The sequence below is a fragment of the Podarcis vaucheri genome (assembly GCF_965113315.1).
Source record: "Podarcis vaucheri genome assembly, chromosome: 6".
Classification (NCBI taxonomy): Eukaryota; Metazoa; Chordata; class Lepidosauria; order Squamata; family Lacertidae; genus Podarcis; species Podarcis vaucheri.
Window position 1 is genome coordinate 60,915,652 of NC_138764.1, and position 25,931 is coordinate 60,941,582.

General features: G+C 42.6%; 1 protein-coding gene and 1 long non-coding RNA gene across 2 annotated transcripts; one reads left to right on the forward strand and one right to left on the reverse strand.

Moving 5' to 3' along the window:
* The first annotated feature begins 4,589 nt into the window (after positions 1 to 4,589).
* LOC309535494 (green-sensitive opsin) lies at positions 4,590 to 22,443 on the forward strand. The gene is made up of 5 exons (XM_082228597.1): positions 4,590 to 5,114; positions 10,781 to 10,949; positions 17,660 to 17,825; positions 19,576 to 19,815; positions 20,343 to 22,443. Exons 1-5 carry the CDS (start codon positions 4,754 to 4,756, stop codon positions 20,472 to 20,474), a joined length of 1,068 nt encoding a protein of 355 aa, XP_082084723.1. The 5' UTR covers positions 4,590 to 4,753; the 3' UTR covers positions 20,475 to 22,443.
* Positions 17,908 to 25,931, reverse strand: LOC309535495. Its single transcript, XR_014221267.1, has 3 exons — positions 25,821 to 25,931; positions 19,230 to 19,348; positions 17,908 to 17,997 (listed from the first exon to the last, which is right to left on the reverse strand). It is a non-coding gene; the product is annotated as an uncharacterized lncRNA (long non-coding RNA).

The following is a 25,931-nucleotide window of genomic DNA, read 5'->3' on the forward strand; positions in this document are numbered from 1 at the left end:
GGCTTGCTGGGGTTAATTACATCTGTTTATTTCTTTTCAATTGCACAGATGTGAATTTACTAGGCTTTTATGGGGTAGACTGAAGTAGCAAGTAGAAATGAAGCCCCTGAGACTTAGGGAATCCTAACTTTGCAACACATACTTAGGAATTTTATAGAGCATCTCATGTTTTTCCTTTCCTCTCATATCTTTCAGTACCCTGGGAAAAGAAATCGTAAAAAGAACATTGTGGTTTGAAAATCTGGGTTGTGAAACAGGCAGAGGCATTCCAGCCCAGTCAATTAAGATTTTGTGCCTGCCAAAGGTGGACCTGGATGTGGTGGACTCATTAAAGAACTGCATTTGGAACCTGACAATTTCTATTGGATTACAGACCCATACATTAGGTACACTGGTACCTAATATTAATGGGATGAGGGCATTGTCTTCTTTTATCCATGCACCCAGCCTGGTCACCCAGCCAATACCAGGCCTCATTCACTGTGAGAAGCCGTGGATGTCATCAATCCTTGAATGTGCTAGACCAGGGATGTCCAACAGGTCGATCATGATCTACTGGTAGATCCCCGCGAGATTTTGGTAGATCGTGGTCAATCTCTGGCTCCCTTTCCGTAGCGCCGCTAAAACTGACTCCTCGCCACCCTCTTGCCCTGCTCTCCATTGTTGTTTGATTTGTGGAAGGGAAGATGGAGCTTTCTCTGCGCTGCTGTTTTCATCCATAGCTATCTTTTTAAAGTGACCTTACACCTTTGTCCTTCACCTTTAACCCCCCCAAAAAACAGAAGTCCAGCCCCCAAAGCTTTGTTTTAAACCCCTAAAAATGGGGCTAAAGAAAAGCTCAACTGGTAGATCACTGCCAGTTTTTAATTCTGAAAGACGTCTTTGGAGAGTTGGCCACCCCTGTGCTAGAAATTTTAGTGAAGATAATTTCAGAGCCTATCATAGACAAAATAGATTGCTAAATTCATAGATTATTTAGATTGTATATAATGCTTTCTATGCGTAGTTTTGCAGGTGCAATGGGACTTCCATTTCCTATCATCCCCAAAAATCTGCTCTAAAGCATTCCATAACTCTCCAGTACTGGTTTTGAGGGTGCCTAAGTGTGAGTAGAAGAGGCAGGAGAGGAAGAGGATTCTCAGTTGCACACATAGAAGTCTGTTGTGCCAGTGGAGCTGCAGAGATGGATATAGCCCTATATTTTGCTTCAAGGTTTTGGAGAGACCAAAACTCATTTTTTTCTGGAGTCCACCAATTTTTTTCAGAATGGAAGCTGACACTTCCACAACACTTCAAAATGATGCTTAAAATGAAGAGGTTTATTGGGAAACCCAGAATGCCTAAGGTGTATCCATGTTTGGTAATCACTGGGGGCCAAAGGATTCTGTTCAATTTATTGCAGTAGTTTCTTGAAAACATGTTTCTCCCCCCCCCCATAGAAGGTGAAACACCAGGACACACAGGGCCACTATATTTCCCAATAAATTTCTCAATTTCAAAACCTTCCCTTTTTGGGGGAGTATCTTGTCTTCTTGATGCTACTCTCCCTCCCCATTCTATTGGTGTGAGTGCCCATCTGAATAATGAATGGTATATCTGCACCACTATTTGGGTTAAGTTTCCTGCTTTCTTGAAATTTGGCACAATCTAACGGAAAGGTCCGTATAGTTAAAGCTATGGTTTTCCCAGTAGTGATGTATGGAAGTGAGAGCTGGACCTTAAAGAAGGCTGATCGCCAAAGAATTGCTGCTTTTGAATTATGGTGCTGGAGAAGACTCTTGAGAGTCCCATGGACTGCAAGAAGATCAAATGGATCCATTCTGAAGGAAATCAGCCCTGAGTGCTCACTGGAAGGACAGATCCTGAAGTTGAGACGCCAATACTTTGGCCACCTCATGAGAAGAGAAGACTCTCTGGAAAAGTCCCCGATGTTGGGAAAGATGGAGGGCACAAGGAGAAGGGGACAACAGAGGATGTGATGGTTGGATAGTGTTCTCGAAGCTACCAGCATGAGTTTCACCAAACTGCGGGAGGCAGTGGAAGACAGGAGTGCCTGGCGTGCTCTGGTCCATGGGGTCACGAAGAGTCGGACACAATTAAACAACTAAACAACAACAAATGGAAAAGTTGAGCCACAGGTTTCTGGTTAATTGGGAAGGTAACCAACTTGAAAGGTGTGGACTGCTCAGACACCGATTCCTTAGATGCATGTTCCATAGATGCTTATGGCAGCTAAAAGAGGACGTGTGGCACACATAGAGCCATTGAATAACTTTCCTTCTTGCACATTTAGTGGCAACCTGTCAAGAGGATATTAGAAGCAACAGCCAAAGAGCTTCTAAAACCCTCCAATCCCTGCAAAGCTGCATGGTGATGGATTGGCACCTCATTTCCTGAGGAGGAGTTTTGTCAGGGCAGGGAAGGTGAGCAGAAGGGGAAGAACCCAGTGACCTTCTTCAAGCTTCCAGAGAGATGGCCAGAATACCAAATGGAGCCCTGCCTCTATGTTGGGACATAAAGCAAACTTTCTTCTTACTTTCATTCGGAGCGTATGACTGAGACTGCATTGGGGGAAAATACTACCTGCAAATCAGTGAAGGGTGCGCCAGAATTCCATCATGTGTGAGAGATTGGAGTAGGGCTTCTGTATTCTGATTCCAGGGATTGGTGCTTTTCTGCTTGGCTGCTTGGTTGGGTACCCCAGAGCTCACAGAGAAGAAAAGGGAAAAATTAATGAACTAGACCAAGGAAAGGAAATCTTAACATTCTAGTGCTATCCTTTTTTTTTTTTTTAACAGTGCAATCCCGGTGAGGACAGTGTGAAACCGAATGATTAATATAGTACCAGAAATGTCAGATTCCATGTAATGAAGTTTCACACCTTTGAACAGCTACAGCATGGCAGATGGCCTGTCCCTGTGCTTCAAACATCTGTAGCACGGCCCATCTCTGACATACTTTCCATAGTCTTCCATCTAAGATTCAACTTCTGCTAAATTAGGCTAAGGTATTACGCTAAGTGGCAAAGCGTAAGATTACAAAGTGCAAAGAAGATCCCCAATAAGAAAATAGATGACCCTTGCCAGCTACACTTTGTGAAGTGCTGAAGTAGGTCATGAGGAAAGCTCATCTACAGAGGTGAAGAACATGCCACCCCCACCTTGGATCAAATAAACACAAAGTATTGGCACAAACAAAGTCAAAAACTGGAGAGCTAGGGTGGATAGGGTATTGGACTGGAACCTGGTAGATTCAGGTTCAAATCCCCATTTGACTGTGAAACTCACTAGGTGACCTTAGGCCATTCTCAGTCTCAGACTAACCCACACCACAGTGTCATTAGGAGGACAGAATGCAAAGAACCATGTATGACACCCAGAACTCATTGGAGGAAAGGTGTGATATACATGTAACCAAACAGCAGCAGCAGCAGCAGCAGCAGCAGCAGCAGCAGCATAGTGTATGTGAGAAAAGGTTGGGGTACCAACATATTCTGGTTTCTGATTTTCTACCAGAGATATATTCCTTTGAAGGTACAGAATAATTATCATGTTTGCCCCAAATCAGGGTTTCAAAACCATTTGGCAGCCTCAGCACTTCCCACCATACCCTCTGTGTTATCAAATTTATTTATAGCTTTCCCTCCACCAAATGGCACCAGGGTGGGTTACAAAAATATCACAATTGAAGTTAGTCCAAAGAGCAATAAAAACCATAAAATAAAACCAAAAGCTGGCCAATATCAGAAGAACAAAACAGCAACACAGAGCAGAGGTGCAGTGTACAGAAATGTGGGAAGACATACACTCAACCAAAGACCTGGGTAAAGAAGTGCATTGTGACCCATCGTCAAAAAGTATACATTGGTGGTGCAAGACACACCTCAGGGCAGAGGCCATTCCACAGCCTGGGGACCACCAACAAGAAGGTTCTCTCTCAGGTGATGCCATTATTTGAACCTGTTTTGTTTCTAGATAGCATATGGTAATATCCTCAGCTCAAGATACTCTAACAACACTGTCTTGTTATGAACTTGCCTAAACTTTGAGGTCCACATTAAAAGTTCTCTTCTGTGTTCCTCAGCTGTCAAAGTTGAGGGAATGATGAAAGTGGTAGTCCAATAACATCTGAAGGCACCTTGTTGACTATCTCTGGAGTTCTCTCTCGATTTGCAAGTTTGCAACCAGTTTGATTTTCATAAGGAAGGAATTTTATATCCTTTCATACGGGTGTATTTTTCTTTTCTTTTCTGTATTTTGGTACAAATCTAACATTCTTCTATGACAACTACCTGCCAGTCTAGCTGTCCCCCTCATCTCTAAATAAAACAAACCCTTTAAATAATATTAAACACTTAGTAGAAACTAATACGCCTTAGAGCAGGTTTTGGGGCCAACTAGCTGCTTAGAGGGTGCTTAAAGCATCAGCCCCTCTCAATCCCATTGCCCTTGTCATATAAAGTTAGCCTAGACCCTAATCCTCCTCTCCCCTCCCCTCTCCTTCCTCTCCCTCCAGCAGGACTGGGCAGAGGGTATAAAAACCCCCTTTGGATCCTGGCTGCGCCAGCCCCGGGACATAGATGACGGCAGACGCACCAGCCCTGCATTCCCTTAGGGGATTTGCTATTTTTTTTAGAGTTCGTAGAAAAATAATCAAAGTTGGGGGGCGGGAACCCCAAATCGATTTGACTTAAAAACCAAACAAAAAAGACAACCCCCAAACCAAAAGAAGCAGTTGATTAAATAAGTGAATCATGAATGGAACAGAAGGTATCAATTTTTATGTGCCTCTTTCCAACAAGACAGGGCTGGTGCGGAGCCCCTTTGAATATCCCCAGTATTACCTAGCGGAGCCCTGGAAGTACAAAATGGTGTGCTGCTACATCTTCTTCCTCATCTCCACTGGGCTGCCCATCAACCTCCTCACCCTCCTTGTGACCTTCAAACATAAGAAGCTACGACAGCCGCTCAACTATATCCTGGTTAACCTGGCGGTAGCAGACCTCTTCATGGCCTGCTTTGGCTTCACGGTCACCTTCTACACAGCCTGGAATGGCTACTTCATATTTGGTCCCATCGGCTGTGCCATTGAGGGCTTCTTTGCAACACTGGGAGGTAAGATCCACGAGGGGAGTAGTGAGCACTACTTTCTACCAAGTTAAAGGAGTGGTCCTCTTAACTCAGTATTGTCTTCATTGTCTGTCAGTGGTTCTCTGGGGTTTCAGACTCAAAATTCCCTGCCATACTGGGAGATGTCAGGGGATTGAACCTAGGATCTTTTGCAGATGCTCTAGCAATGAGCTATGGAAGCATTGCAAGGAAGCAGTGGCACATGACTAGCCAAACGGTGGGGAGAAGCAGCATGGCTGGCTCAGCTTCTGCTGCCTAAGTTAGGTTCACTTATCATCAGACATCTTGAATATGTGAACCAAAACACAGCTATCCTTTGAAATTTGTGCATCTCTGAATTTTGCAGTGCAGTTCTCCAACCAACCAAAATGTACAAAAATGTGTATGTTAGGGAGAAATGCCTATAAAATGCATATATTGGTGAAAATAATTATATTGGGGAAATTGCTTGCAAAAATGTGTACATTAGTCAAATACATACAAAAATGTGTTTATTTGAAGAAGTTCTTCGTGAATTTTCATGAAGATTTTTAAAAGAAAAGCGTATTGCTCCAAAAATGTACCAAAGTCATTTTAAGATTGAGAAACTTAGGCAACCAAAATGGACAGTTTTGTCCATCCTGACCCATTTATGTATTATTTTTTATTTGAATTAGTGGCCAGCTTCATGAAGATATGAATCCCCCTTTATTTGTTTCAACTATAATTACTACAAAAAAATGAAATATTTCATTATTCATCGTATCTATTGGTTCAAAGACTCGGGGTTGCTCATTTGACATAATTCCTACCTGAAAAGCATTGTACACACTGCGATACATATCTGCGTGCAGTCATTGTGTACGGTAATCAACACATGATGTTTCCTACATGGAGACAGTTTCCATGCAGGTTGTGTCTCAAACGATGGAAATCTGGTAGAGGCTGGTTTGTGTATGTCAGTGTAACATCCTCAGGGAAATATGAAATTCCACCTGTAGTAAGGAAGGCACAGTTCCAGTGAATGAATAGAAAATGTTGTGCCCCCTAGATCCTTTCTGTTTGCAAAGAATGTTTTACTTAAGCATTCCTACTGACAGGAGATTATTGTTTCACATGGAAAGAGAAGTGATCCAACAAATAAATTCCAGTGCACTAAACTTGCAGTAGGAGATGTTGCCATATGTTGACAGGAGACTCCAGCCCATAGGCTTCCAACAGCATACGATTGAATTGGGTATCTCTTCTGGCAAACGTATTGGAGTTCATTTAAGAACTGCTTCTCTGCATTGCAAGTTGCAAGAGAACATTATTACCCTATGGAAACCATTTCCCTATGGAGTCTATGTGCTCTGTTGTTTCTCTGCCATCTGGAGAGAACACAAACTAAGCAATGCTGAATCTTTGGCCCTTGCTCTCTGGAATGAATATTTCAGGGATAAAACAGCTCCTACTTGGGCACATGGAACAAAGCCCATGCCTAGTTCAACCACACTGACATCACTCCAGGGCTGAACCAAGCCAAGTTTTAATATAGTTAACATATACTAGGGTTGCCATATTTCAAAAAGTGAAAATACAGACACAAAAGTTGTTGAAAAAGGAAAATCGGCAAAAACAACACTTGATGACATGGGTTGCCGTACATCTCGATCTCACCAGACATTTTATCAATTTTTGCCTGGGCACTGCAGTATTCCAGGTATGTCTGGGAAATTCTGGACATATGGCAACCCTATAAGGGTGAGGAAATCTCTACAATCTTTATTATTATGTCAAGCCTGTGTGCATGCAAAAAATAAAAACACACATTTATTTTCAATGTGCATGGCATAAAATATATACAATTCTTTATGTTTGGAGATGCAGGTAGGCAATGGGGAGGTATTCAACTGAAGGCAAATTTACTATTGATAAATGAAAACCTATCCCTTAACTAGATTATGAATCAAGTCAGTGTTGTTATTTCCTCTGCTTGAGAAGTATCTCATGTCCTGCAAATTTCTCACATTTTGCCTAATGCTCAAATAGATGAAAAATGTCACTTCTTATTCCACTGGACACATCTCCAAAAGAGGCTCTGAAAGGACACAGCTGGTGCCGCATTATTCTCTGCACTGCCAAAGAAAACGCTCGGCGCACATCTGCATGATGCTCCTTACGGGAATTGGAGCCAATCATGTAGAACACGGTCCTTAAAATCCGCATGGTCTGGGGGGCTTTTCCTGGCCTTGGGTTCCCTCTATATCACTTAAAAGGGCAATTGCAGGAGCAAGCTGGGCTGTGCCATGTGCTTCACTTCTTGGTGTGGTCCTGAGAGGAAAACACCAGCCTGCTAATCATATATTGCTTTTTCAGAATATTAAGGCTAATGCTTGAACACACAATTCTCTCTAAGTTTTGGCTTGAAAACGGAAGGTTTCAATTGTTTTCTACATAGACAAAAAAATCTAGTTACGAGTAGGAACTTGTAAATTTCACTGATTTCAATGCGAAGAAGTGAAATCTGTGCTTAATCTATATTACTGCAAAGCTGGAGCACAATCAGCTGATAAAATAATAACTAACATGGACATACCATAAGATAAGCTATACATGCCAGCTTTTTAAAATAAACAGTCCAAACCATGATCATGGTTTTGGAATGAGATAAGGCAGTTGACATTTGGAGAAAAATTGGTGCTGTGCCAGGGAGGAGCATGTCTTGTGTATTTCAGAGGGATTGAGTTTCAGGGGGAAAGCCAGGACATAGGTACAGAAGGAAGCTAACAGTAAAAAGGCAGGGAGCAGGGAAGAGATGTGGCAAGATACAGAGAATGTCAAGGAAAAGCATGGCAAGAGCAAGAGAAGAATGAGCAAATGGATTCAAGGCACAGCCAAGGTGCTCCAGTTGGGAGCCATTGAACAACCTGCCAGTAGCATCTTCTTGCTTCCTGGAGTCAAAGGGAAGCCCAAGTGCTCTCAGGTGAGCTCACATTCCAAGATGGGGTGAGGCCATGGAGCAATTCCTGTGGACACAACTAAACATGATATGAGAGAGCCATGATGAAGGCTTCATGTGAACCTTTGAAAAAAATACCTGCCTAGTGGGAACATTCAGATTGGGACTGCAGTACTGGCATTGATGCTTGCAACCCAATTCCATGTGGTTTTTCTGAACTAAAAATCAGCACCCTCTATCCAACATGCTATTTGCTCTCTGAGAGAAAAAACATAGCTACCCCACATCTTCCTTATTTATTTGTATTCAAAAGGTTTATTCCATGTTCTTTATACAGAAACACTCCCAGGCGCTGATAAAAATAACATTTGAAACATGTATGATTTCCACCACAATTTCCACCTTCCCTTGGGGGAAGGGAGCAATTTTATTGGGGAATCTGCATGGAGGCAAAAATATACCAGATCACCATCCTCCAGCTGCTATTAGTTATTTTAAAAATCTGTGGGAGATCCCAATCTTGGATCTCCTGGTGGGTCAAACCTAATTGTGTCTATAGATGGTAGAGCTCCATCTGGTTCGTGCTGATTTGGTTTGGAAATAGTCTAAATGATTCTCTCTCTAATCAGGAAACAGATCACCTAATTTCAGATCCAATTTGAATTTGCTATTTCCCCCACAGCTGCAATCTTTGAAAGTAGTCTCTGTGCAAACAGATGGAGATAAGGGTTTCCTTCTATTTGCATATTGGCTGCTTTCAAAGACTGCACCTGGAAAAACTGCTGCTTTGGGGATAAAAGCCCTCTCTCATTAGGAGATTCATGGGGCAAGAGGGTTCCTTGAAGGGGATAGATGTTTATGTCGCACCAGCAATTTTCCAGGATGCAGCCCTTCTAAGCAGGGTTAAGCCAGGAAGTCCTCTCAGCTAATAGTTTAATCCAAGCCAGAGAAGATTCACCTCTTCTTTGTGCTACTGAAGTCCTTTTTTGGGTCCAAGTTTGGCAAAGTTTATTGGCATCTTTAGTTGTGCTGTGAGAATGGCGAAGCAGTTAGAAGTCATCTTCAATGCTCTGCACAAACCATCCCCAAAAAACAACAACAGAAAAAGGGAAATAAGATAATATAGCCTGGGGCTTCTATCAGTATTTTTGTGATGAAGAATGGGCTCAAAGAGACACCTAGTAGGAGCTCTGAGACTAAAGAAGTGACATTAAGAGCATCAAGAAAAGAAAAGTCACTTGTTTTTAGCTTGAGCTGGGTAAAAAAATTTCTGCAATAATAAATGTGCAACTTCAAAGGGTTCCATGTGTTTCTTTAGGAGCTGCATTTACCACATCTGATGATAGCCCTCCTTCCTTGTCCATGTAGTGAACAGGGGTGATTGCAAGGCTTCTACTGGCTACACAGACGGGTTTTCTCTTTCAGTACTGCAGGATTCCAAGGCAAAAGTAATTTCCTTTGACAACATGTCAGCATTTGTTGCGCTTCTGGCTATGTGCTGTAGTAGCCAAACTGGAATCTGGAGCGGATTCACGAGTCCCAGAAATGTAACTGAGATTTGAGGGCCCCCTGCCTCCCCCAATGCTTTTCAAAGCAGAATCAGTACATGTTGTCTTTACTCACCCACTGAATGAGCAACCTTCTCATGAGTTTTAGTTGGCTTGAACCCTAGCAAAATCTTCACTATCGGTTGGTAATGGTTGTGGTGTGCCTTGTTTGTTGGTTGGTAATGTGGGACATCTCATCACACAAGGAGGGATAAACCAAAATAAAAAGAGCTGGAGCCAAAGAGCTGGAGCAGACTAAATCCTTAGTAAGAAATGAGAAAGCTCCCATTTTAGTGCTGCAGTTAAGCCTCAATTTTTGACCACATTGTACACTTCTGTTTAATGCATCAAACTTGCCCCAGAATTTCCTGATGTGCACCCGCCCTCACATTTTCTCTTGCTTTGAAATAAATGAGTTGTTTATAAATGAGCATTGACAAGCATTCCCTACATCAAGAGAATAATCCAAATGGTGATTATAAGGTCCCAATAGGATTATATGAAAAGGATGTGTGTATATTTAAATAATTACAAAACAAGGCACATGCATGTTCATGGCGCAACAGGAAATTGTGAAGCATCACTTTACACTTAAGACAAAAACTTGTCCTAGGTCCACAGGAAAACAACACTGTAAGTGAGATACCATCTCGGGTGGGGGAGGGGGAGAGGAAATCATGTTATATTTCAAATAGAGAGTGAAAAGAACAGTCTAGATATAAAAGCGGCAGCTGCCTTTCCAACATGAAACCCTGCATACTTATCACTGGATAATCACATGCTGGGGGCATTAATAGGCTTAAGGCACAGCCTAGGCTCAGATAATCCCCTGAGTTTTGATTACATTTGATAAAGAGATTAATAGGTCCATATGCTCATGTACACAATCAAAGGATGATAATACTTGTACCACTGTTGGCATTTTGTCAGGAGCTTTTGCATCGCCATGCCGTGCACCACAGGTCTTGCAGACCATCTTCCATTAAATGTGGACTCAGATGATGTAATGTAAACTATGAGGCTCCTGATTCCCCATCCTTCACTGAAACCAGCACATCATGCTTCTGTGCTATCTTAAAAAAGACCTGAATTAGGCAAACCCTCACAAAGGGCATCCAACCAACCTATATACATTAATTGCATTTCATTGCTTTGTGTTTTTCTCTCCCCCTTATTACTTGCAGGTCAGGTTGCTCTCTGGTCACTGGTTGTTCTTGCCATAGAGCGCTATATCGTGGTCTGTAAACCAATGGGAAACTTCCGCTTCTCTTCCTCCCATGCCTTGATGGGCATTGCTTTTACTTGGGTTATGTCCCTATCCTGTGCATGTCCACCTCTTTTTGGTTGGTCCAGGTAAGTAAAAATGAAAGTTTTGCATTATATACAACACTGGAGTACTATGTTGCACTGACTAAATACTGAAATCCAATTACCGGTAGTTAGGAACTGACTAGCTAAGAAGTAATTATGGGAACAGCTATAGACTTGATCTCTTTTCATAGGCATCAATCCCATTTACCCATTTATGGCAATACCCCCACCTCCCGCAAAAGCCCACAGGAGCCTCCTGTGGCTCCTGTGGGCTTTTCTACGAGGAGGGAGAAGGGACTGACTGGCCGCGTCAGTCCCTTGTCCCTCCTGAGGAAAAGCCCACAAGAGCCGTGTGGAGCTTGTGTGCGGCTTTTGGGGGCTTTTCCTGCCTGCCTCCCCCCTGCATTCGCTCCATAGGACGCACACACATTTCCCCTTCATTTTTGGAGGGGGGAAAGTGTGTCCTATAGAGTGAAAAATACGGCACTTGCCAAGGCTGGCACTTGGAGTATGGTACAATATCAGATATGGAAGCAGAATTGAATGAAAATTTTGGTAATGACTGCACATATAAGCCTTTATGTGCAATTTCCTTATATTCACATAATATGCATTCTGGCAAAAGTTCATCATAGAGATGATGAAATCACCCTGTTCCAGATTAATCTGGGGACCTGTTGTATGATGATTCTATCAATTTCTGACATCAACTTCCAAATATTTTCCTCCCTATGGAATGCCCTCCCATCAGATGTCAAGGAGATAAAGAACCACACAACTTTTAGAAGATATCTGAAGGCAGCCCTGTATCAGGAAGTTTTTAATGTTTGACTTTTATTATGTTTTTATATGCGTTGGAAGCCGCCCAGTGTGGCTGGGGCAACCCAGCCAGATGGGCGGGGGATAAATAATAAAATTATTATTATTATTAAATATCTCCATGGGGTCTCACTCATCATGGCAGACAATCTCAGTTTGAGGCATCATTCTCAGTAGAACCATTAATTCTCTAATTTCAGGCCCACTCATTTATGCAGTGAGAATGTGGGTGAGTTGAGTGGATAAGGGCAAAGTCAGTTTGGCATGCCGTAAAATTGGTTATATGAGGTCTTCACAAGTCACCCGGAGTCTTCTAAACTTTACACTATTTAGTCTGAGAAGCCAAAGCCCTTAAGTGAAGGGGGTGAAGTGCCTGGGAGAGGAGAGATTCTCTGTACTAAGCAGAGAGTTTAGTGGAAGTGCTGGCTGCTTGTAATGCAATTGTCTAATGCCATGTTCCACCTGCTGTGCTCCATTTAACAGCTGCTTTCTCTTCTGGAGTGCCCGAGGCACATTTGTGCATGCATGCTTGCACAGGTGCCTGGGCACACACACAGCATCTCTTTTAAGCACACGTGCACACAGAGACCATCTCTTTCTACTCCAGCAGCTGCTACAAATTAACCTTAGCTTTAACGAAAAGAATGGTGAGTCCTATTTTAACAGCCCTGAACCATTCAGTAGATCCCTATGCATTTGTGTCATTCTCAGAGTCCGTGGGTTGCCTTGTGCAAGTAAGGGAAGCTGAGGTCATGCTTTTCAGATGCGGTGCTTAATCAATTGCCATTTACTTCTGAACAGCAATAATGGGAAGGAGCTGGGTGATGATCTGCATTGGGTCACTATGCCGGGCATCGTGAATTGGCCTAGTATTTGCTTACAGTTCAATGGAAAGACAGGGGATTTCTCTACCATAGAAAGCTGTCTATTCAGTATCTCCATTTCCAGCCTTCCAACACAGAAATATTCCCCACGGCTTCCATTTAGCTTCCCAAATCCAAGGTTTGCACCAGCAAAGTAAAAGCAGTGACTCACACACCTAATCTTTTTCTCCACACACAATGGCCAGGATCCACAGAGAGCATGTAGACATGCCCAAGGGGTGCCCAGCAAGATGCTTGACTTTTCCCCCCTTTGAACAGCAGCCTTTATGCTGCATCACAAATACCTTTGGAATTTCATCTCCGTTTCAAAAGCAGTTTGCCACGGGGCATTGGAGGCCTGCTGTTCGAGAAACACAAATTCAAGCCCTTTTTGAAAAAAGGCAATAGTTTGTGTGCCCCCCCCCAAATCTAAGCTGAAGAGTTTTCTTCTACACCTGACCATTCCTGGTCCTTAGTATACGGAAACACAAAATCAGTAGCCATTACCGAAAAACCTCACCATTGGTTGCAGCGGCCTAGCGTGGGTTGCCAGTACCCAGGACCATGCGGGGGGACGGGGGACTTGGCAGAATATGTATGTGTTCATCTGCCTAATGGCATCTGCACCACCCAGGAGATTGCAGCCACAGAGATAAGAAAAGATAAGTTGTTCAGTTGTCTGGAGAGGTCACTTCTTGGTTCCCACGGAGAAGACATTTTCAACGGACCCCAGTGATGGAATCACATAGCTGTATTGAGGCAGCAGTGGGTGTTGAAATTTTGTGCCTCTAAGAATTTTTGGCCTGGGGGAACTGCCCCTTTGTCCCCCCATTGGTGGTAAATCTTAACTGCAGTCCTGGACATACTGGTGAATTTTAGTAATTTTCATGGAGTGCTAATGGTGTTCAGGTCAACAGACTTCTGCCATACGTACAAGTGGAAAGTATCAGTATTTAATATATTAGTGCTTTATCAAGCAGTAATGCTCTAGCATGCTCTCTTATTATTACATACTATGTTACACGCAGCTGAAGTGAACACTTAAGACTAGGCTTCCACAGCTCTGCTTCCAAAGCATTGTTTATAATTCTATTTACAACCTAGCTGTGTGCTACTTAGGTATAAGGGCCTGGCAAATGGGCACTTTGATACTCCCCTCCTCCACTTCCTTTGGCAGCTGCAAATTACAGACTCCTTAGAGTTAGCAGTGCCCTCAAGGACCCACATAATCTCTGTTCCCTTCCTCATCTGCTTGCCACAACGCGATCAGGTGTCTGACAAGTTCAACCACACGCACTCAGCTGCGCAGAGATTAGACTAAATCGATAGTTCCCCGTGGGAGGCAGCAAGCGTCACAACAAACTGATGTTATACATCCAACTGCAACATGCCGGCTTGGAGCGCATTGTGAATGTGTTCAGCTCATTTGTTGCCTCCTTCCAAGTGAATATACATGATGGCATGGCATTGTCCCTGTGAGACTGGGAGCAGGAACCACCAGGTCCCCCAGAGAAGAAAGCCAGTGATCCCTGCATGTAGTGTCATTGCTTGAATATGGCAGTGTTCCCTAGACATTTTAATTAACCATAAGACTTTCAGTTGATGACTAGATCAGATTTGCCTGTTTTCTATTCTTTTTCTATTTTTTCATTCATTCAATGTATTTATTTAGCAAATTTTTGTATACCACTTGATTGTACCACCCTATAAATAAAACATAAAAATTCTTGATAAAAACAGTTAAAAGCAGGCATTTAAAAACATTCAAAGATGTCTAAAATCAACACTAGCTAGAAAGAGATAAAACACATGCAACTTATACTGGTGAAATTCAGAGTAGCATATGTGCATGGCTAATGAAATCCCTCTACGTAACAGGAATTTCCTTCCTCTCTTTTCCTCTGTGCTCCCTAAACCTGTTTCAGTTCTGACTCTGCTGGCTACTGGTTTTGGTTCCACCTACCAATAGCATATGAACCTGCACAGATCTGCCTCAAGGGAATGTGGTTTTTGACAGAAAAAGGTTGCCCACTCTTGCTTTAGAGTAAGCAAGAGGTGGTTATATATCACTGGATGTACAGTGGTACCTCGGGTTACAGACGCTTCAGGTTACAGACTCTGCTAACCCAGAAATAATACCTCTGGTTAAGAACTTTACCTCAGGATGAGAACAGAAATCACACGGTGGCAGCGGGAGGCCCCATTAGCTAAAGTGGTGTCACAGGTTAAGAACGGTTTCAGGTTAAGAACGGACCTCCGGAACGAATTAAGTTCTTAACCCAAGGTACCACTGTACCTCCTTTGTCAAATCATCTCCTGCCCAAAAATTCTGGAGACACAACTGATCTTGGAGAGAGGCACCAGGTGAGCAATCTTCCAGAAAAACACTATGGCCCCTTATTAGCCTACAATGACTATAGCCCAGGACTTCTCTGGATTGGATGGAAGTGCCTGGAAAGAACTGTGTGCTGAAAGTGGAGCTCAAAGTTCACACTAAAGGATAGTGGGTGAACATGTCTGAGACCAGGTCGAGAGCGACTATGGAATGCTGCAAGAGTCTCTGGTGCATTAGCTGAACTGTTGAAGGGAGATGTAGAAGGGAGTGCAAAGACAGCAAACTGCTAGAGAAACTTCACAGAAAGATATTCTGGAATTATAATGACTTCAGTTAATGCTAACAACTGGGAATCAGTGGAATCATCCTGAAACAATTTTCAGGCTTTCTTGCTTCCCTCAGAACGTCTTAGAGGCTGCAGATAAGTGAGTGCCTCCACATTAATGTTGAAATTTAGTTAATGGCTACTTAGGGAGGTGTGCAGTTGCTCTGAGAAAAGTTGTTAGTTTTAACTACATTCTTTGTGCTTCCTTTGAAACCCTCAGAAGTTTCACCTCAGAAAGAACCCCCAAATTTAGCTGACAATTTGACTTATATGTGAAATTTGGTGGCAACAGCTCTACTTGAGCCAGTGACTATTGTACTGATACAGGCTTTGTGTAAGATACACAGATGATTTGCAGATGATTTGGTTTTGACACTACAGGAGCCAGAGTCCAGCACAAAAAGAGCTTTAGAACTAATCTCTGAGTTTGGTCGGGTGGCGGGATTCAAGTTGAACAAACAAAAAACTAAGGTTTTGGCAAAAAACTTGACACCTTCAGAAATAGATGGGTTTCAGAAGGAAACAGAATTAAATGTGGCTACAAAAGTGAAATACCTGGGGGTTAGCCTGACTGGAAAAAAATTGAATTTGTTTAAAGATAATTATGAAAAATGTTGGTCTGAAATTAAAAAAGACTTAGAAATTTGGTCAAGATTGAAACTTTCCTTGCTGGGAAGAATTGCAGCAGTTAAGATGAATGTATTGCCAAGAATGTTGTTTCTGTTCCAAACCCTTCAGATCGTGGACAGAGTGGAGTGTTTTGGAAAGTGGCAGAGGGACATTACAAAGTTTGTCTGGCAGGGCAAAAAGCCCCGAATAAAACTCAAAATATTAATAGACGCAAAGGAAAGAGGGGGATTTGCCCTGCCGGACTTAAGGTTGTATTATGAAGCGGCGTCCTTCTGCTGGATGAAGGATTGGTTTTTGTTAGAAAACACTGATGTCCTAGATCTGGAAGGGTTTAATAATGCTTTTGGGTGGCATGCATATTTGTGGTACAACAAGGTAAAGATTCATAAATTGTTCAAAAACCATATTGTCAGGAAAGCTTTATTTGCCGTCTGGACCAAATATAAAGACTTATTTGAAAATAAGACCCCGAGGTGGCTATCACCGACGGAGGCTAAGGCCATAAAATTAAGTAATATGGAGACTGGCTGGGTAAAATATTGTGAGATAATTGAAAGAGTTGGTGATACTTGGAGGCTACAGAGTTTTGAAAAATTGAAAGGAAAGGTGCGAGACTGGTTTCACTATGCCCAAATTTTAGAGATTTTCAAAAAGGATAAAAAAATTGGTTTCCAGGTGGAAAAATCAAAATTAGAGTCAGAACTACTTGAACCTAAGACGAAAGTGCTTTCAAGAATGTATAACTTGTTGCTTAAATGGAATACTCAAGATGAGACAGTTAAATCAGCCATGATAAAATGGGCACAAGACATTGGGCACAACATTATGTTTGAAGACTGGGAAAGGTTATGGACCACCGGTATGAAATTTACGGCATGTTTTGCCTTAAAAGAAAATATTATGAAAATGATGTACAGGTGGTACATGACCCCAGTCAAACTTGCAAAGATATACCATCTGTCTGACAACAAATGTTGGAAATGTAAGGAGGCTGAAGGAACATTCTTTCACCTCTGGTGGACATGCCCGAGGGTGAAGGCTTTTTGGGAAATGATTTATAACGAGTTGAAAAAGGTATTTAAGTATACCTTTCATAAGAAACCAGAGGCCTTCCTCCTGGGCATTGTGGGCCAGAGAGTGTTAAAGAAAGATAGAACTTTCTTTTTATATGCAACTACAGCAGCAAGAATCCTTATAGCCAAATATTGGAAGGCACAGGAGCTACCCACGCTGGAAGAGTGGCACACGCAACTGATGGACTACATGGAACTAGCTGAAATGACTGGCAGAATCCGGGACCTGGGAGAAGAGGCAGTGGAAGAGGACTGGAAAAAATTTAAGGACTATCTACAAAAACATTATAAGTTATTTGAATGTTGAGAATTTGCTAAGTTTTGGGAAAAACATGCTTCAGTATTGAAATATGAAAACGATGGAAATCAAGTTATGACTGTGAAAAGTTTAAATTCTAGAGTATATAATTAGAGGAAAGCACAAAAACACATGAAACAAGGTATCAATTTGCTGTTTAGATTTATTGTAAAGAAAGCAGGGGATGGAAGATGTGGGGAAGTCCAGTTGATTATGAAAAAAGATTCTGAAAAGTGAATTTTCTTTCATTTAATCTTTCTTTTTCTTTCTGTAAAACCGCTTTTGCTGTGTTATTGAAGATGTATTCTGACCTTGGAAAAAAAGCAATAAAAATATTATTAAAAAACAACAACAAAGGCTTTGTGTAAGATAAACATCTTTACTGACTTGTTTTTGTTGTTGTTCACAGATATATACCTGAGGGGATGCAGTGTTCCTGTGGCCCAGACTACTACACCCTCAACCCTGATTACCACAATGAGTCCTACGTTGTCTATATGTTTGCCATCCACTTCGTTATCCCCGTGGTGGTCATCTTCTTTTCCTATGGGCGGCTCATATGCAAAGTCCGAGAGGTAGTGTATCTCCCTCCACACTCAAGGTATGAGGAGGCAGAGGCCAAGAGCAATGAGGTGTACACTGGACTGTCTCAGGGATGCTGCAGGCTGGTTCCACATTGATGGGTGGTCATAGAGATAGCTGGGCATGACTTCAGTGCTATATATGCGCCTAGGTTTTATGGAGACTCTATAAGGGAGACAAAATGGAAAGGCTACAAACTTTGAATAGGCAAGATCACAAGTGACATGAGCCAACAGTGTGACGCAGCAGCTAAAAAAGCCAATGCAATTCTGGGCTGCATCAATAGGAGTATAGCATCTAGATCAAGGGAAGTAATAGTGCCGCTGTATTCTGCTCTGGTCAGACCTCACCTGGAGTACTGTGTCCAGTTCTGGGCACCACAGTTCAAGAAGGACACTGACAAACTGGAACGTGTCCAGAGGAGGGCAACCAAAATGGTCAAAGGCCTGGAAACGATGCCTTATGAGGAACGGCTAAGGGAGCTGGGCATGTTTAGCCTGGAGAAGAGGAGGTTAAGGGGTGATATGATAGCCATGTTCAAATATATAAAAGGATGTCACATAGAGGAGGGAGAAAGGTTGTTTTCTGCTGCTCCAGAGAAGCGGACATGGAGCAATGGATTCAAACTACAAGAAAGAAGATTCCACCTAAACATTAGGAAGAACTTCCTGACAGTAAGAGCTGTTCGACAGTGGAATTTGCTGCCAAGGAGTGTGGTGGAGTTTCCTTCTTTGGAGGTCTTTAAGCAGAGGCTTGACAACCATATGTCAGGAGTGCTCTGATGGTGTTTCCTGCTTGGCAGGGGGTTGGACTCGACGGCCCTTGTGGTCTATTCCAACTCTATGATTCTATGATTCTATTCTATATAAGAGTGGAATTTGCATATCCACAAGGGTCTCTGATTTGGGGACAACTTTATAGGCGCACCTGGTCTGTTTTGTTGCTTCTCAGGCCACATTCACACCATACATATAAATCAATATTATATCACTTTAGACACCCATGGCTTCCCCCAAAGAATTATGGGAGAGTTTTTAGGAGACCCCAATTTCTCCCCACAGAGCTACAGTTCATAGAACTCCCTGTGAAACAGGATTGACTGTTAAACCACTCTGGAAATTGTAGCTCTGAGAGGAGAATAGGGGTCTTCAAACAACTCTCAGAACCCTTAACAGACGACAGCTCCCAAAATTCTTTGTGGCAAGCCAGGACTGTTTAAAGTGGTATCATAAAGTGTGGTGTGAATGTGATCTGAGCCCCAACTATTCTAGGCCTCTGGTCTCCTGGAAGGGCCAATTCAGACATTGGCCTCTTACATGAGGAAATGTTTGAAACTCATTTTCCCACCACTTGTTTTGACCACTGGAAGAATATAGGCGATATCTCAGAGAACTTACCTCCCCCAAACCAAAGGAAGTGGGGACTGGGACCAGTTCACAGCCACAGCTTCCACTTGCCTTAACCAAAGGGAGAAACCAGCAGATAGACGTCTTCTGGTTGCCTGAACAAATGGAATCTGGAGTGGGGAAAGAGAAGATATGAGCACCAACATCCACTTCCCTGCAGAGAAGGACAAATGATGGAACAGCCTTCATTTGCCAGTCCTGTTTTGGCTACTGGAGGACAACAATCTACTGCCTTCTTCTGATGTTCAAGGCAACTGCAACTCAACTCTGAGGGTGATGTTGAAATAGCTCCATAGCTGCTTGGCTGGAGAGTAACTGTCTTCTCTTGCACCCCCAGGCAGCTGCTCAGCAGCAAGAGTCTGCAAGCACCCAAAAGGCAGAGAAGGAAGTTACCCGCATGGTGATCTTGATGGTGCTAGGTTTTATGCTTGCCTGGACCCCCTATGCTGTGGTGGCATTCTGGATCTTCACCAACAAAGGAGCAGACTTTTCTGCTACGCTCATGTCAGTGCCTGCCTTCTTCTCAAAGAGCTCGTCCCTCTACAATCCCATCATCTATGTCCTCATGAACAAACAGGTGAGATTCCCCCCGAATCGAGAAATGAACCCGACTTCCCCTCCAATAGACTCCATTGCCAACTTCTCTGCACTTAAAACATTGCATATGCCTCTCTTAAATAATAACCTCAAGCCCAGGTGGTGTTAGAAGTCCTCATTTGCAGGTTTCGGACATTACAGTTTTGAATGTTAATATAGCCCTCTTGATAAATGTCTGTGCCAAAGGGGGAACATAAAAACAATTAAATCTCAGTGGCTATCAGTTAACTTCAATTCCTGCTAACCAAGTCCGAAGTCCAAGTGGATGCAATAGTGTATCTTATTCTGCTACCTAGAGTTACTTGGAATGTCATACTGCCATTGAGTTGCTTCTCTGAAAACACATATTTGTGATGACGGTTAATATGCCTAGAGTTGACAGCCCAACGAGGCATGCAGAGACCCTCTGCTTTCTACCAGAATATCTCCCTTGCAGCTGAGCTTCTCTGACTGTGTCGTACACATTAATTGTTCCAGAGCATCTCTGTCCTCTTTTTCTCTTTCCAGTTCCGTAATTGCATGATCACCACAATCTGCTGTGGCAAGAACCCCTTTGGGGACGATGATGTCTCATCAACTGTATCCCAAAGCAAAACCGAGGTATCCTCTATCTCCTCCAGCCAAGTGTCACCTGCATAGGCTATGGACAGTTTGAGCTTTGGTGACCTGCCACACTTTGGAACCAGGAAATGGAAATGGGCTCACTTAACTGAGCTCTGGTTTATGAGTTCCTCTCACCCAATTTTTCTTTTATGCACAAATGTTGTATGCCACACACATACAGGAGTGCACAGTCTAGCATAACCTTTTTGATGGTATCTACTTGTAATCTATGTAATTCCCTCTCTGCAATAGTTGTGTGCATCCTATAACCATTTGTGCAAGCATTCCTCTGGGCAAATACCTGTCCATGACACCTGGGATAGCTCAGTCGGTACAGCATGAGACTCTAATCTTAGGGTCCTGGGTTCGAGCGTTGGGCAAAAGATTCCAGCATTGCAGGGGGGGGGACACACTAGATGACTCTGTAGATGGACCCTTCCAACATTACAATTCTATGTATTCAGCACACATTTGTGGAAATGGATACATTTATTTGTGTTGTTTGTACATGAGAACTGCAGTTTGTACAAAGGCCATGTCGACTCACACCTCCCTGCTTGACACACAGTCAAAACAAAGCTTGTCTGTTCACTTGCACAGACAAAGAAAAGGAAATAAAATGTTCTCCATGTCATTGGATGCTGATGATTGTTGGCGGGGGGGGGGGGCAACTGACTTGTTAGGTCGAGGCACACTGGGGTCAAACTTGGTCAAACAAATATGCATGGCAGTGCAGGGGTGTGGTATTTGGCCAAAATGGTGAAGCTTGGCATGCAGCTCAGCTCTGCCTTCTTAGCAATGCTTAATGCTTTAAGTGCTGTGTGCAACTGCCTCCATTTGAAACAAAGCCAGAGAAGATGTCCATATTGAGACTGACATTAGGAATCAGCAGCTCCCGGCTACTGTTCTTATAGGAAGATTGCTAGATCACTTAAGGGGCCACACAGGTTCATTTCTAGGTACTGAGTTTTTTTAAATGAACAAATGCAGTAAGCCCACAACTTAAGTACATTTAACTTGGGTGCATTTATCTTTGCACAGTTGGCATTTTAAAATAAATAAATAAGGGGTGGAAAGGAACCCAGTGACTGGGAAAAAGGCCTTTGGCATTCTACCTGCCATTGCGCCCAATGTGTTTTGACTATATGCGATTTTGACTTTAGGTGCTATCCCTGAAATGCAACCCCCATGTAAGTTGCGGGCTTACTGTAATAGCTTCTGCTTACAGAATGCAGTTATTCTTAGGTTTTAACACTTCTCCAGATTTTGAGATGCAGTCGTTCACTAAAAAAGAAACCCAGAGAAAAATATATACCAGAATGTTCTTAAAAATGCCTATTTAAGGTTGAAATGTATCCAGAAATGTGTGTCTTGTGAAAAAAAGGTTATATGTGAATTTTTGTGCAGGTTTTAAAAATGCAAATTGATGCAGAAATGGATCACATGTGATTTATGAATGAATTTATGAAGGAATGCATGTGTTACTAACATGGAGCAGAAACAGACTTATCCATCCATACTTTTTACCACTTCACCATGGAACTAAACTATGTAGCACAAGGGAAGGCTAGGATATCGGATCAAGAAGCAATCTCTGCATTTCATTCAACAGTGGTTACAGCTAAGGAATGGTATGATTTGCTTTCTGTGTGCTTTGAGGACAAAGATTGGAACAACCACCTGAGCTGTAGGTTCAGCTTTCCACATGTTCACCAAAGTCTGCTGGAAGGCAGAAAAGGAGGGAAAAGGGTGAATTATCACAGTGGTTGCTTTTAACCCAATGGAACAATGCTTTGTTTCTGGATAGTTGCTTTTAGTTCAGGGTCTCCCAAATTTTCTGGGACCAAAGGCACATATGGCAATCTGATAAAGTCATGGATACCATGACAAAATGGCTGCTTTGGGGACCAGCCTGGTTATAATAATTTGTGTGAGAAACTAAAAAAAGGCAAAGCATCTAGCCCAAACAAACAAAAAACAGGCAGCCCCCCAATAAACAGACAAATTGCCCACACCCCAAAACAGGTAACACACACACACACACACACACACTAAAAACACACACCCAGGCAAGACACCTCTGCCTCAAAACAAACACACCCAATCCCTCACAAAATGCAGACAAGGTACCCCCAAAGAAAACAAAAACAAGCATCCTACAACAAATAAGACAACACACAGACATGGTAGCATCACCCAAGCTTACCAGGCCAGGTCCCTCCCGCAGAGTTTTAGACAAGAGAGGCTGGAAAGCAAAGTACTGGCCTCCAGCTCCTTCACCTTATTTTACTATAAAAAATGGGAAAGGAAAGGAAGGGAAGGTGGCAGGGTTGCTGGAGGCCTACACATCTCTTTCCAGCCAGCCTAGATGCCCCCCAAGGTAAAAGAAAAGAAAACAACAACAAAGTAAAAATATTGCCATAAAAAACAAGAAGACAGGTAGCTTTGCCCTTTGCCACTATCCGTGCTTAACTTGCTTTATTGACTGATTAAAGACATCATCTTCACTCAAGCTGTTTGTTACTCACTGAATCCTATTAGAAGGCACAAACACTTCTGCTTTTTAGCCACATTGTTTCTAGGAGGAAGAAACCCACTTCATATTTGTATTTTCCTTGTGGTGGTGGGCAGGTTCCAGAGTCCATTCCAGCTGGACCCACAGATGACAAGCCTAGCTTCTTTGTATTCTGAATCCTCTTGAAGGCACACGTTGTATGCAAATTATGAAAGCCTCAAAGGATTATTGAACTGAATTTTTCTCTTTCTGGAAGGTATTCAGTGTGTTTCTGAAGTTACCCAAGATTCAGGGGCTATTTTCAAGGCATCCATTTGTATCGATAAAACATGGAGCAATGAATCCAGAACTGCCTCTTTCACTCTTTTCTAAGTACAAGAAAATGAATGCAAAGTCATCTGAGTTGTACATTCTTGCTGTAAGTGTATGGATGATGGAAATCAATATACATATCACTGATAAATCACTATAACAAATGGAACTGTACAGAGTTCTGAGTCTTGCACAAACCTCTATATCCTCAAAATGGCACCATAGATAGCTTTTTGTCTTGAAACCTGTAAATATTTGCTTGCAGGCTTTTAAATCTTTCTGGTTTTTTTGTTTGACAACAAGCTCTTTATCCCTCCCGTCCCACCCCCAAGGCAGAGGAAGCGTCTTTTGCTATGACATTTGGTTTATGAGCCGAACGGACTATAAAGGGCGGAATGACTACTGTGGCAATTTTCTGTACATATTTTATAAATAACTTATATCAGTGATGACTTTGTAAAGTTGGAAAGTAGAGATTGGAAAAAGAGAGAGAAAAGAATAAACAGCAGCTGTACAAAGGAGGAGAATGTTTGCCTCTTTTCTATGCATGTCAAGAAATAACATTTTTTTCTTTATTTTGTTGGGTTTGTTTTTTATACCCCTTTCCAGACAATTATTGTCTTGCAAAGCAGCTCATGTCAGTAAAGAAAGAGGCCCCATCTGCTGTACACATTTCAAGCAGTACCATAACATTCTAAACAGATAATCCCAGAAACTGTACTTTGTTAAGGATGCTGGGAGTTGTTAGGAAACTCTTATTTGCCCTACAGAGCTACAATTTCCAGAGTCGTTTAACAACCAATCTATCTTTCCAGGGTGCTCTGAGAATTGTAGCTCTGTGAGGAGAATTGGAATCTCCTAACAATTCTCAGCAGCCTTAACAAACTGCTATTCTCAGGATTATTTGGGGGGGGGGGAAGCCATGACTGTTTAAAGATGGGGCCTGCCATCAGACTTACAACAACAACAACAAAAGGGGGAGGGGGAATCACACACGGTAAAGGAAAAGTATCTCCAAGGCCAAAAATGAAGATGTAAGCTTCAAGTGGGCATCTATATCCAGTTTGGGACAGACTGATCTTCCCTTGCTGGTGTTCTTGCTTGAAAAGCAGTTGGTTCCAATGGTTCCTTGGGCCGATGAGTGAGGTCCTATTGTCCTTTCTCCTTGTTTCTGCAATTTGAATCCTTCAGCTGCTCAATCCCTGGACAACATCTGGTGGGCAAGACACTTTTGTGGATGAGCTGAATGAATCCATACTAGGAATATATTTCCAAAGCTTGAGTTTTCAGATCTTCTGCAGAGTATGCATGATGTGAACAAATATACTACATATACAGTGGTACCTCTGATTAAGTACTTAATTGGTTCCTGAGGTCCGTTCTTAACCTGAAGCACCACTTTAGCTAATGGGGCCTCCCGCTGCCACTGCACTGCTGGAGCATGATTTCTGTTCTCATCCTGAAGCAAAGTTCTTAACCTGTGGTACTATTTCTGGGTTAGCAGAGTCTGTAAGCTGAAGCGCCTGTAACCTGAAGCGTCTGTAACCCAAGGCACTATACATATATTGCTTGATTTTTGGTTGAAAAAACACCTATTTGAGCTACTTTTACTGCAACCAGCTAAAAAGGGTCTCTCAGAGAGGAGCGCGCGCACACGCACCCCCCCTTCTTATTGGGGGTTGAAGAGACTGGAGGAAGTTGGTTTTAAGTCTGTCATTGCAATTGTGGATCACAGTATTAGCCTGTCACAAGTATTTTGGAGACAGAAAGAAGGGGGCACCATCACAATACTTGAATAGATTTGGTCTGAAACACCCTCAGATTGCATCAGAGGAAGATGTCGCACAGTTTCATCTTCCAGGTGATGGGCAAATCAGAGCTTGCTTGGAACTTTAACCACTAATGGACAGTTTTGGCAGGGACAGTGCATTCATTGGATATGTGGAGTGTTTGCCTTTCCCAAAGGAAACAGCCAATTTGTGAAGGAGGCTGTGCTGTTATGGATAAGATATTGGAGGATTGCACTGGAAAAAAAATGGCAGTGGATGGACCAGAACTGGGAGCAGGGCAGGGAGCCATGGAGCCAGGCTCTTATCTATAGTGTATCCACCCTGATCTCAGTGGAAAATGTGGGTACAACTGCAGTAATTAAATTACTCCATTTTAAAAGGACTTGTAATCTGAATATCTGCTAGATTCTTCAGTGTGCATGTGAGGTTGCCTTTTGTGTTGTGTCAGTGCTAGGATTTCATCATATTTATCATCTCAAGAGGAGGAAGATGGATATCCATACACAGTTGGGGGCACTCTACTTCACTTAAAGGTCAATCCTATTTTTTTTGTCACCCCCTAGATAATCTCTACTGGAATCAAAGAAATTACATTAAGAGCTAACTATAGCATTGGGGGTATATTCCTCACTGGCTCTTCTCTTTGATTCTAAGTGTCCCACTGCATTATCCCCCCAGTGAGAAGAGGATATTAAAAATAGATCATGCAGCAGCATAATTGCAGCACAAGCTTTACAAACCCAGCCTCATGCCCATCTAACTCACTGCTCAGTCTTCAACAATAGTTCGTCAGCAGCACCAGAAGCTTCAAGGACATGTGGCATAAGGAGTTCTCTTGTCTGGATTCCCCCAGCTTTTGTTGTAGGTACGGGTCTT